At 41.7% G+C, this 12,495-nt stretch overlaps 1 protein-coding gene across 4 annotated transcripts in view; it reads right to left on the bottom strand.

Moving 5' to 3' along the window:
* The window catches only part of MTR (5-methyltetrahydrofolate-homocysteine methyltransferase), a 116,131-nt gene that overhangs the window by 78,507 nt on the left and 25,129 nt on the right, over positions 1–12,495 (bottom strand). For all 4 annotated transcript variants that reach the window (XR_450040.3, XR_450041.3, XM_028163753.2 and 1 more), the window contains exons 10-14: positions 11,354–11,415; positions 10,197–10,264; positions 7,351–7,430; positions 3,839–3,951; positions 538–678 (exon numbers count right to left, since the gene is read on the bottom strand). Coding sequence is in view for 2 of the 4 variants with exons in the window: in XM_028163753.2 (XP_028019554.2) it covers positions 538–678; positions 3,839–3,951; positions 7,351–7,430; positions 10,197–10,264; positions 11,354–11,415 (464 nt within the window). In the remaining 2 variants the exon portion in view is untranslated. The remainder of the gene's footprint in view (positions 1–537; positions 679–3,838; positions 3,952–7,350; positions 7,431–10,196; positions 10,265–11,353; positions 11,416–12,495) is intronic.

The following is a 12,495-nucleotide window of genomic DNA, read 5'->3' as shown; positions in this document are numbered from 1 at the left end:
TAGAATCGATCTAAAATTTTTGAAAAGATGGACACAAAAATTAACTTTCATCTTTTAAAGAAATGTAAAAGCTGACATTAATACCTTGATTTAATCTTGTTTTATAAGTCTGTCTCACTCTGATAAACCTAAAAAGGTCTCTTCTTCCTGCAATAAGGAAGGATTAACTGAGTTCCCTTGTCTGCGATAGGAAGAGAACTAATGATTCGGTAGGAACAGGTAAGTATATACTTCAGAGACATGAAAAGTTGGTTCCTAGCCTAGCCAGACATCAGAGGAAACTCAGTCAATCCTTGTGACCAACTCCAGAAGCCTTGGAAACAGCCACACTGAAGTCACATCTCTCTCCAAAGTCTGGTTTCTATCGAAAAGTTGCCATTAAGTGAGAAAACTGACAATCAGAAACCACTGGGCTTTCAACCCAGGACAACAGAAAACCAGTGTATGACATGACAGACGAAGGGACAAGTGACAAAGTTAAATGAGAGACAGAGCAGCACATGTGAACTCCCTTGATGAATCAAGGTTTTGTACGACCTTGGCAATGTCAGGCTCCGAAGCGATGAAGTTGCAGAATCTGGTCATTGCACTTGGTCCATCCAGCATGCCATCATCCATGTTGATATCCAATACCTGCGCTCCCATTTCCACCTGCATTTTGGCAACGCTCAGAGCTTCCTGGGGACGGAATTCAAGAGGAACGAGCATTGGGAGAGGGTGACTAAGAGAAGGCTGACAAAAGTAGTCCTTCACCACCCCCAGCAGGCAGTCCTTTTAGATTCCACTAGACTGCCTGGCCAGCACCCCCGACCCTGAGCCTGCTCTCAGCCATCCCAGATGAAGCTTTCTTACACATCGCTTCCATCACAGCGGGTCACTCCTCAGAACCCAGCGAAGCTCCACTCTTCCTGTAAAGAGCCTCAAGCCCTCAGCCTGGTGTTCCGGGCCCTCTGGGACCTGCCCCATCTTCTTATGCAACTGAACTTCTCCCCCATCGCCCACTCCCGGCACCCTCCACCCAGCCAAATCTGTTTCCACCTCTGTGTCACACATCATGATGTTCCCTCTGCTTCCAACACAATCCCCTTCCTTCCTGTACTGTTTAAGATCCAGCTCAAGTCCCATCTCCTCCAAGAAAAGTCCTTAGAGAAAGTCCGAAACTTATCTAACTCTTCAGTGTTTGCCGAAACATGCAAAGCAGTCATTGTAGGCTGTTGGTAGAAGTTACGTGAAATATGCGTTTAAATAAACTTCTTCTGTGCTAAAAGGATTTTCAAATCCTTTGATACACTATTACACACCGTAAATCTCCAAGGACAAGATACAATACACAGCATTTCCCACTTATGGTCATTTAAGGAATATCTTGTAGGATCAGTGTTCCAGAGAACATACTTTGGGAAACACTGCTTATTCCGCAATGACCGGCTGCCTCTAAACATCTGTAACTATTGTAAACATTATCACATGGTGTATTACATTATCATTTCCTCACGATTTCACGAGTATTAGCTTATTCTCTGAAATAGATTTTAAGCGTTTGAAAATCTAGAAAGGTCTTAGGTATCTCCCACTCTCATTTGAACAATACTGGGCAAAATAGATGTGTTCAATAAGGCTTTCTAACTGACTGGTACAGCAGAGACTTTAAGTCTTTGTTGCACACTTCACAGTGTCATAAAATAAGCAGGGATAAAATCAACGGTAGATTCTGATGTTGTCCTAATTTTTTCTTAGCCGAAGAAACCAAATAGAAATTTTTAGCAATCACTGCAAAAGAATAGGCATGAGACCCTCTGGCACAGGCCGCAAGGAAAGACCACTCGTAATGACACAAGGTTACACAGAGAAAAAGGATCGCAATAAAATTCAGCAAAAAATGTTTTCGGTATCAGCAGTATGTTAAATATTAACACCATAAAGAATAAAAGGAAGTACAAGTCACAGTCCCTGTTCTTGAAGGGCTTTCATCTAGTTGGGGGCATATGATGCAGTCATATGAAAAGCTACGGGCACTGCCATACAACGTACGAGTCAAATGCCCTGCCTAAACACCAGGAAGGGCAAGATCTCTGAGGACTGAAGTGGAGGAAGCTACCTGGGAGGGAGCAGCTTCAGCTGCCCCTGGGAAATGGACTGGAGGGAGGACAGGGGAGACGGCAAGCGACCTGGTCAGACCAGAGGTCAAAAGACACACAACACAGATGCCAATGCCTGACCTTTCTACATCAGAAGAGCCACAGAATCACAGCTCGGCGCTCCAACCTTCCCAAATAGGCTCCGAGAGATGAAGTGATTTGTTTAAAGGTGTGCAAGTTGGGCACAAAGACAGGACTGGACCTTCTCTCAGGTCATTCCCTTGACCACAGAGCCTTGAGGGGTCACTAACTATGGGGAACTGGAATCCAGTGAGGAGCCATGCCTCCCCAACCCCCTCCTACTTCCCAGCCTCCTTCCCGTGTCCTCCAAGCCAAGACAGCAGAGCGGTGAAGGGTATGGGCTTGGAGGACTTAGGGTCTATCATTCACTTGCTGTCAAACAGTAGGCGAGTGGTTTAACCTCCCCCAAGCCTCCAGCTGCACATCTGTAAAATGGGGATAATAGCAGCACCTATCTCACAGGTCTGTAAAGATGACACGAGCAATGCTGTATAGCGCTCAGCACATGCTGGCTAGGCAGCAGCGGGAACGAAGAGAACAGGATGGATGGGAACTGTCAGGAACCAGGTAAGCAGGCCCTACTGACGTACCTGCAGAGGAGGTCGCTGAGGGATGTCGCGGAGCAGTCACTAACAAGTCCATAAAGGACGATAAATGAGCCCTTTCTTTGTGATTAGAACTAAGTCTGCTTCCATACTGGTTGCTGGAAGATCTATTTCCTAAAGGCTGCAAAGGCTATCATTAAAGCCCAGATCAGGTTCCTCCATTTTTAACTTTGTATTTGCATAAGAAAAAAAAATTTGTCCAGATTTTTAGAGTGGGCTCTACTTGGATTAAATTTTGCTCATCCTTAGAGTGACCGAGTTTAAGAATCCTATGGTGAAACTACCTTGCAAGCTTTGTGTTTGTTTAGCTTATTTTACAGTGAACAGAATCAATAATACCACATTGGGCTTCCCTGGTGGCGCAGTGGTTGAGAGTCTGCCTGCCGGTGCAGGGGACACAGGTTCGAGCCCTGGTCTGGGAGGATCCCGCGTGCCGCGGAGCGGCTGGGCCCATGAGCCACAATTGCTGAGCCTGCGCGTCTGGAGCCTGTGCTCCGCTGCAGGAGGGGCCGCGATGGTGAGAGGCCCGTGCACCGTGATGAAGAGTGGCCCCCGCTTGCCGCAACTAGAGAAAGCCCTCGGACAGAGGCGGAGACCCAACACAGCCATTAATAAAAAAATAAATAAAATAAACACAGAATAATCATTTAAAAATAATAATAATAATAATAATACCACATTAGTCAGTGTCTGATGTGGTCATGAGGAAATGAATAGGAATTGTCCTGGCTTTCCCTTTTCTTGGAAAGATTTCTGAGAAGCCAAAATGAAGAGTATCCTCAAATTTTTAAATGTATTTCACAATTAACAGAAATAGCTAGAACCTGGGTGCCTCCCATCTCATCCCACTTCATACCCTGAATGCATTTCTTTGAGAAACACTGACGAGGGCAGCTATGACTTTCCGAAGCCTCATCCTCCCACCAGCGCTGCCAGCTACAAACACACTTTTCCGTTCTTCTCACACTTCTCAGCAGCTCTGCTAATGATTATCAAAGGCAGAGCTGTTTCACTTGCGTGCTGTCTTAGCCAAAAACCTGGCAGATGCCTCGAGGGTCTTATTAAGATACTCACTTCATAATTTCCTGCCATGATGAGTTTAGCAAACTTCCTGGATCCTGCAACGTTACAGCGCTCTCCAATGTTAACAAAGTTGGTGTACGGGCCGATCCTGAAGGGCTCTAGACCTTAAAAGGAGAAGCATTTTGAAAATTTTCTGAAAATGCATGTAACGACATGAGACAGACAGAAAATAAATGTTTTCATGAGAAAGAAAAGAAGTTTGTGCCACAGCCCGTCTGACTAGCTAAGGAGACCCAATGTGGAAAAAGGGTCATGGCCAACACCCCTAGAGATACTTAAACACAACAAAAGGCTCTACGTTTATAACCAGAACGCTCAAAAGAAGAAATATTTCAGGGTTTTAAATTGCAAATTTCTCTCAAGAGCTGAATCATATCAGCTCTGAGAAAAAGGGAAAAATTATCATCATACTCTTATGTAACCAAGAGTCTGGGGCAAAAATCATGACGTTAGAATCTAAAGTACTGCTCCACAGCTGTCCATTCAGACATCGGCTTAAAGCCTGATGGAGCAAGCGTTCTTAATCCCACCAACAGTGTGTTTAGAGCTTTATCTCGTCTCTTTGATCCAGAGGCCAAGAACCAGTAACCAGCAAGGCCTAACAGGGTCACGAGGAAGGACCTGCGCTGAGCCCTGGGAGATGGCTGACTCTGGGCAAGCCACTTGGGCTTTCTGCTCCTCCTTCCTTATTTGCAAAGGGACAATATCATCTCCACTGTTACAGGCTGATTTAGGGGCAAATATCAGATAACTAACGTGGACACATTACACTGAGGTAAAAAGCAACATGCAGCATAAAGTACCACTACAGGAAAAGGCCTTTAAGTGGTTTTGTTCTACTCATTATATTTACAGTATTAGGAGCAGGAGTCTTGCTAGATGGTGACAAGCAGGCTCTCGGGAAGCCAGCCTTAGGGTATGAGCCCTGCACAGCCGACTCAGTGAACACTCTGGGGGACTTCTCTCAGAGTCTCTGGGCTTATAAAATAGAGACAGCAGAAGTACCTGCCTCACAATGTTACTGTAAAAATGAAACCAGATAACATTGATAAGCATTATCAAGCTTATAAAATTAGCACCAGCAATCATAGCTGTTCTTGTTAATAAAAGGAAATGGCTTTTGAGTCCTTTCCCAAAGCACTGGTTGAGGAAGAAACAGACACGAGGGAGAGGAAAATAATGAAGATAGGTAATTAACAAAATTATTCCAGGTCTTCTGTTCCCCGACTGGGAAGACTATCACTTCCCAGTTTGGGCTGTGATTTCCTTTCCCATTGGTAACATCCTCACAGCCCCTCCCCTCCATGTCGACCCTTAGTCAGACCCTGGGGTTCCCAGGGCAGACAAGCAGGGCTGCCAGCATTTAAATGCCGAAGAGACCCTGTGGTGTTGCCCTAAAAGCATTTCACACAAAGCACTTCTGATCTATTATGAATGTGAAGTATCTGACATAAAAACTGCATTGTTCTCAGACTTCCCTGGTGGCGCAGTGGTTAAGAATCCGCCTGCCAATGCAGGGGGCACGGGTTCGAGCCCTGGTCCGAGAAGGTCCCACATGCCGCGGAGCAATTAAGCCCATGCGCCACAACTACTGAGCCTGCGCTCTGGAGCCCGCGAGCCACAACTTACTGAGCCCACGTGCTGCGACTACTGAAGCCCGTGCACCTAGAGCCCGTGCTCCACAGCAAGAGAAGCCACTGCACTGCAACGAAGAGTAGTCCCCGCTCTCTGCAACTAGAGAAAGCCTGCGCACAGCAACAAAGACCCAGCGCAGCCAAAAATTTAAAAATAAATAAGTTTAAAAAAAATTACATTGTTCTCAAGTCTGCAATTTATAAAAGAACAATTAAAAAGGGTGTATTTGGTGCCTTTTTTTTTTTTTTTTTTTTTTAAAGGGGTGACAACGTTTTTATAGCTACTTTATTTATTTATTTATTTATTTTTGGCTGTGTTGGGTCTTCGGTTCGTGCGAGGGCTTTCTCTAGTTACGGCAAGTGGGGGCCACTCTTCATCGCGGTGCAGGGACCGCTCTTCATCGCGGTGCGCGGGCCTTTCACTATCGCAGCCCCTCCCGTTGCGGGGCACAGGCTCCAGACGCGCAGGCTCAGTAGTTGTGGCCCACGGGCCCAGCTGCTCCGCGGCATGTGGGATCCTCCCAGACCAGGGCTCGAACCCGTGTCCCCTGCATTAGCAGGCAGATTCTCAACCACTGCGCCACCAGGGAAGCCCGGTGCCATTCTTTTAAAATCTGATTGAGGGTGATTTTTAAAACAATTTAGAAATAGCACATGAAATTCAAATCAGAAGAATTTTTTCATTCTTACACATAAACTCTTTAAAAATCATAACTAAACGGTTCTTTCATGTTTCGATTTTGGCCAAGGCTAACAATTTCAACTTAGTCCTTGGCTGGAGTCAATTAATAGCTTTAAGATCTAAGGTTGAAAGAAACTATCCTACCACACCTTTCTCTGACAAAAGCCACTTTTTCAGGGTAGGGAGTGTGTCATAAGTCACAAATCCCTCTTCCTCTAATCTCATCCCGTCTTCTGGAGTATAAATGGAAAAAAAGGGTAGCCTGAAGAGGCATATTTCTAAACCCAACTTTATTTTCACTCACTGGGAGTAATTCTATACAATATGTTCTGAGTGAGAAAAATGGGTATTACTTTTGCTGTCACTTTTATTTTATTTCACTGTCATTTTATTTCATTTTTCTTAGGAGAACATATGGAACAAAAATACATCAATTTAGAGAAATGTTAAATTCTCCATTATTAGGGTGCATAATTCCTCATGTGTGCTATTTGCAGGTTCTCTCAAAATCTGTATACACTTTTTTTTTTTTTTTTTTTGCTTAAAGATACTACCTAACAATACATCATTAAAGTATTATGGGAAAAATATAAAATTTAAAGTTATTTTTCTAATAGTTGGCACGATAATCTAGTTTACTAATGTTCCTTTTGTGAATATCAGAACTCATTCTGAAAAAGGGAAGCTCCCTACTCCACAGGGCTGTTGAGCACAAAACAGAATAATAAATATCACAACTCTCTGTAAAGCCTAAACCACACAGCCAACATAAGAGCATGACAATAATGTTATAAAAGCAAACAAAATTTTCTAGGAAGAGGCTACCACCATTAAAAAACCTTGAGCCTGGGCTAGATTTTTTACGAACTAGCAGCAAATCTGATGATTAAAATTGTTAGGCTGTGGCCTATGTACGTTTTCAAAGCAGTGCACAATAAGTCTGACCAAGGCCACTACCTGTGCTTTCATTCACATTTCCCTGAAGTCAGTATCTTCCCACTCTCACCCCTAAAAAAAACCAAAGCGTCCTTTACTAGAATTCATTTAAGTACCAAGAAAAATATGTACACTTCTTTGACCTAATAAACAAGTTCTTTGGCAGAAACATCACTACAACGTAGGCTAAACATACTAACAATCTACAAACGATTTCTGAAATCATAAAAAATCATGTCTTTACGACTTACCAGACAGTAGCATATGCCCTTCAAAAACAGTGGCAGGTGGAACTCTAGGCTTATAGTTTTTCACAGCCTCAGCAATTTCTCTGAGTTAAAAGAGAAAACACGATATCCATTAAATCCAAACAAAATTCAATTAAACTAATTTCCACCTATGAAATTAAGTCTGTTTAATATAATTATATACCTAGTTCCAAATGTGAAGCAGCAACTGTGCTTTTCAGTTTTCTCAGTAATGCAGAAAATGAATCTACAATCTTGAACATTTCTGTATCTGCCCCGTTGCTGTGCACTGATTGTACCAGGTTCTGTGCTCACAGATGTGAACCTACAGACGTGATGGTTTGCACAAATGCTAACAGCAAATCTCCTCCACTCCTTCCCAAACCTGAAGATATCCTTAACTCCATCAAATCCACATGGTAATTTAAAAGAAAAACAGGTTTCATTGTTGAGAAGGAAGAGCAAATAGGAGAGGAGGTGCCAGGAGTGAAGGAAATTAAATCCTTAAGGCCTGTTTTTTTCAAGCACACATATATGGTAGAGAGGGTAAAGAGTAATACATCACTGAAACTCCAAAATAATTACTCCTAAAAATTTGTTTTAATTATTCATACTCTTTTGAACCTTTATCAGCTTCGATGAAATATGTCTTCTAATCAGCCTAGAAAAATCTGGCTGCTCTACTAAATTTATCAGGACCAGTATGAACTGCTCACTCTACTGCCCCCCCAAATGAGTATGTGAATGGCAAAGTAAAAGCAGCAAATATATATGCAGAGATAGACATACACACACAAACCCACACACACAGGTCTTTTTAAAACAACTGTTTCTATAAAGGAGGAGATAATCTTAAAAACAAAAAGAGATCGAAAGATAAGCTATCCTCAACTACTGATAACTTTCAGGTATTATTTAAAAGATGTTTAAAAAATTATAGAGACTCTTCATAGAGTCTATCATGGAAGTCAACAAAATCAGTGCAACATCAGGCAGTTCAGTACAGTGAACATATTATAGGCATGCAAGCAGACGAAGAACAGTAAGATGACTGGCTCAAAATATGATCATCAGTCACTCTAGGGAAAAAAAACAAATACAAACAGTCCTCAACTGTGTTTTATTCCACTCAACTCCAATCTTCTTATAAACCATGAAACTGCAGGAACTTAAACACACCCTTCGCCATGCCCTTGTCTCCCACCCCCTTCCTTCATGCCCTCACTCTACAACGTGGGTTAAGCAGTGACTGTGTCAGGCGAGGTGAAGACGCTCCTCTTGACCTCAAGGTACTTGTTGCTTATTGTCTTTTCCTTTCATGAGAGAATCTAGTGGAGGCAGGTATTCGCCCACAAAAAATATCAGCTGTCCCTCCTTGAGCACTGGAATATTATTCAGGTATTTAAGGGTAGAATGTTAAGATATCGAGGATTTGCTTCAAAACTACAATGAGGTATCACCTCACACCAGTCAGAATGGCCACCACCAAAAAATCTACAAACAACAAATGCTGGAGAGGGTGTGGAGAAAAGGGGACCCTCTTACACTGTTGGTGGGAATGTAAATTGATACAGCCACTATGGAAAATAGTATGGAAGCTCCTTAAAAAACTAAAAATGGAATTACCATACGATCCAGCAATCCCACTACTGGGCATATACCCTGAGAAAACCATAATTCAAAAAGAGTCATGTACCACAATGTTCATTGCAGCTCTATTTACAATAGTCAGGACATGGAAGCAACCTAAATGTCCCACAACAGAAGAATGGATAAAGAAGATGCGGTACATATATACAATGGAATATTACTCAGCCATAAAAAGGAACAAAATTGGGTCATTTGCAGAGACACGGATGGACATAGGAACTGTCATACAGAGTGAAGAAAGTCAGAAAGAGAAAAACAAATATCGTATATTAATGCATATACGTGGAATTTAGAAAAATGGTACAGATGATCTTATTTGCAAAGCAGAAAAACAGACACAAACATAGAGAACAAACGTACGGATACCAAGGGGGAAGGGGAGGTGGGATGAATTGGGAGATTGGGATTGACATATATGCACTACTGATACTATGTATAAAATAGATAACTGATGTGAACGTATTATATAGCACAAGGAACTCTACTCAATGCTCAGTGGTGACCTAAATGGGAAAGAAATCCAAAAAAGAGGGGATATATATATACGTATAGCTGATTTACTTTGCTGTACAGCAGAAACTAACACAACATTGTAAAGCAACTATACTCCAATAAAAATTAATTAAAAAAAAAAAGAAAAAAGATATGTAGGATTTGCTTTACAATACTCTAAGGGAAAAAAAGTTGGAGAATAAATAAAGTAAGAATAGCAAAATGCTGAAAATTATGGAAACTATGCGATAGGTGCATGGGGGTTCATTTTATTATTTTTCTACTTTAATTTTTGGAATTTTTCATAATATAAAGTATCTTAGTTTGCTAGGGCTGCCATAACGAAATACCACAGACTAGGTAGTTTAAACAGCAAAATTTATTTCTTCAAGTTCTGGAGGTTAGAAGTCTCAGGTCAAGGTGTCAGTAGGACCGGTTTCCTCTTAGGCCTCTCTTTGGTTTGTAGCTGGTTATCTTCTCCCTGGGTCTTCACATGGCCCCTTCCTGTGTGTGTCTGTGTCCTCACCAGTCACATTGGATCAGGATCCATTCGTATGACCTCATTTTACCTTAATTACCTCCTTAAAGGCCCTACCTCTAAATACAGGCACATTCAGAGGAATTGGGGATTAGGGCTTCAACCTATGAATTTTGGGGACACAATTCATCCCATAACAAAAGGTAAAATACTTAGAAGGGATTATCACCTGATATGATCTGGTGTTGTACCACAGCACCCGCCAACTATATTGACCAAGCCGTCCATAGCAAAATCCTGCATTTAGGAAAAGAAAAAGTTTCAGAGAGTTCATCTGAATTCTAAGCTCACCACTACCAATTCAGCAGAAAATCTGCATTTCCTGAATAACTAATTTTCCATTTAAAAGAGAGCTAAACATACTTAAATCTAGATATCAAGCTTTCATAAGCCTTAGACATAAGGTTAAAAGCAGAGACCAGTTCAGATATTATGAAATGCTATGAAATGCAATGAGATATTTGCCTATCTGATCACAATAAAGTTTTTTTTTACCCATATGCTGAGCAGAATGAATGTGAGCTAAGTAATGCATTTTCCAATAATACGTATTCAGTTTTTAAATTTAAATTCAAATGTTTAAAGAATTAAAAATTCAGTTCCTCAGTCACAACAGCCACATTTCAAGTGTTCCAGTGACCACATGTGGCAGAGGCTACACACGTGGCTACACATATTGCACAGTGCAGGTCTGGAGTTTAACCACAGCTGGTGTGAAAGAAGGACAAGATAACCTAGAGAGAGGAAGTCAAGGAAGTGAGAAGTCAGAGTATTGAAAAGAGCATCTACATAAGGTACTGAAAACATAAGAATTAAGTGAGAAATAGTTTAGGAGAGAATGTCAGTAAGCCAGAAGCTAAAAATTCAAGGAATGAGGGAAAAGAGACCCAGAGGTCTTAGGGACACCCTAAGCAGGGGTGGTGGGTAGTATGGTTTCGTGACCTGGGATTCAAAGATGGATGGGAGGTGTATGGGAGAGAAGGAGAATGGGGGAGGTGACAATGGGGAGCAAGGAGACATAGACTCCACCCAGCAGTCTGCGGGGTGGAGGGGACCACTTGGGAGGGCTGCAGAGGAGAGCTGAGTTTCAGTTAGTTTGGGCTGGACCTCTCTGAGAATTTCCCAGTAGCCACTAGTACCCACCGTGGAGAAGGATGCTGACAGCGAGTCCCCTCCCTCTGCCTCCATCATTTTAATTCATCTTAAGCTTTTATTTTTTATATACACACTGGGATTTCTTTAGGGGAAAAGTCTACTTCTAGATATTCTAAATCAAAAATTCCATTTCTCTATCTCTTAAAAACCAAGTGAAAGAGGATTCTTGACCTTTAAGTGCATGGCCATCATGTGTGGAGTTTCATCATATTCACCGAAGGTATTGGGAAGACCTAAGAAAGTATATTTCAGCCATTACTGGAAACTACTTTAACAAATGACATAGTATTTATAAAGGCTTTAGGTTAAAAGGTGAGAAAAATATTTATAATTAAATCGTGATTACTTGCAAAAGCAGGTAAGAATTCTTAACGTTAAACATAATAAGTACAGAGACGCCATACCAGACAACAACAATAAAATCACAGAGGAAAATAAACATCCATTATTTCTTTTCTATTTGAAAGAAAAGCATCACTACTACATGAGACAGAATTCCCCCACCCCTATCCCTCCCTTTTCTGTAAAGGAAATTCATTCTTGTCTCCTAGACGCCTAGGGGTAGGGGCTGGAGGAGTACCACACATGCTTGAACTAATGAGCACCAGACATGCAATTAAAAACAAGCAAAACACAACCCATCTCCTTTCAAGTAGGTTTTCCCAAGTAAGACTTTAGCATCTAATTATCCAATTTCCTGTTTTACTTATTATCCCCTTCCAGTTATCTTACTCCTGGTGGGCAATAAAATTTACTGTGCATTAAAATGTATATATTTGGAGAAAGAAGGCTGGAAAATGATTTTTAGCCCCAAGTAGTTAAGTGGTGCTCAAAAACATTCACCAGGAAATCTGGTTAACCCAGAATGGATTACCAATATTAAATGGATAGTCTGAAAATCATCTACATTTATCTTAGGAATTTTTATATACCATTTAGTCCTAACTTTTAAAAAAGGAGAAAAGTAACAGGCTCTTTTGTCGATACAGTGGAACAAAGAAGAGGGCTCTCTCTCTCACGTTCTTTGCACTCGTCTCTTTGGCCACGCCCACATGGCGAGCACTGTCACCAATTCCAAGGCTCTGGTCAGTTAAGTCATGACTAGGCTTCATGCCCCCAAGTTCTGTCCACTTCTGACCCTTTCAGGCTGAGCCAAACCGTTCCTTCAAGTCTAGAGGGAAACAGTGGTCTAGACCCAAATACTCTTCATTTAGAAAATTCCTATTGAAAGTCAACTATATACTAAGACCTGCAAAACAAGCTCTTTTAATCCAGATCTGTTACCCTATCTACCCAGGTCTTGTGTATTTGCA

This window comes from Balaenoptera acutorostrata, chromosome 16 (assembly GCF_949987535.1).
Source record: "Balaenoptera acutorostrata chromosome 16, mBalAcu1.1, whole genome shotgun sequence".
In the NCBI taxonomy this organism is placed as follows: Eukaryota; Metazoa; Chordata; class Mammalia; order Artiodactyla; family Balaenopteridae; genus Balaenoptera; species Balaenoptera acutorostrata.
This window is presented reverse-complemented; position numbering and strand designations above follow the sequence as displayed.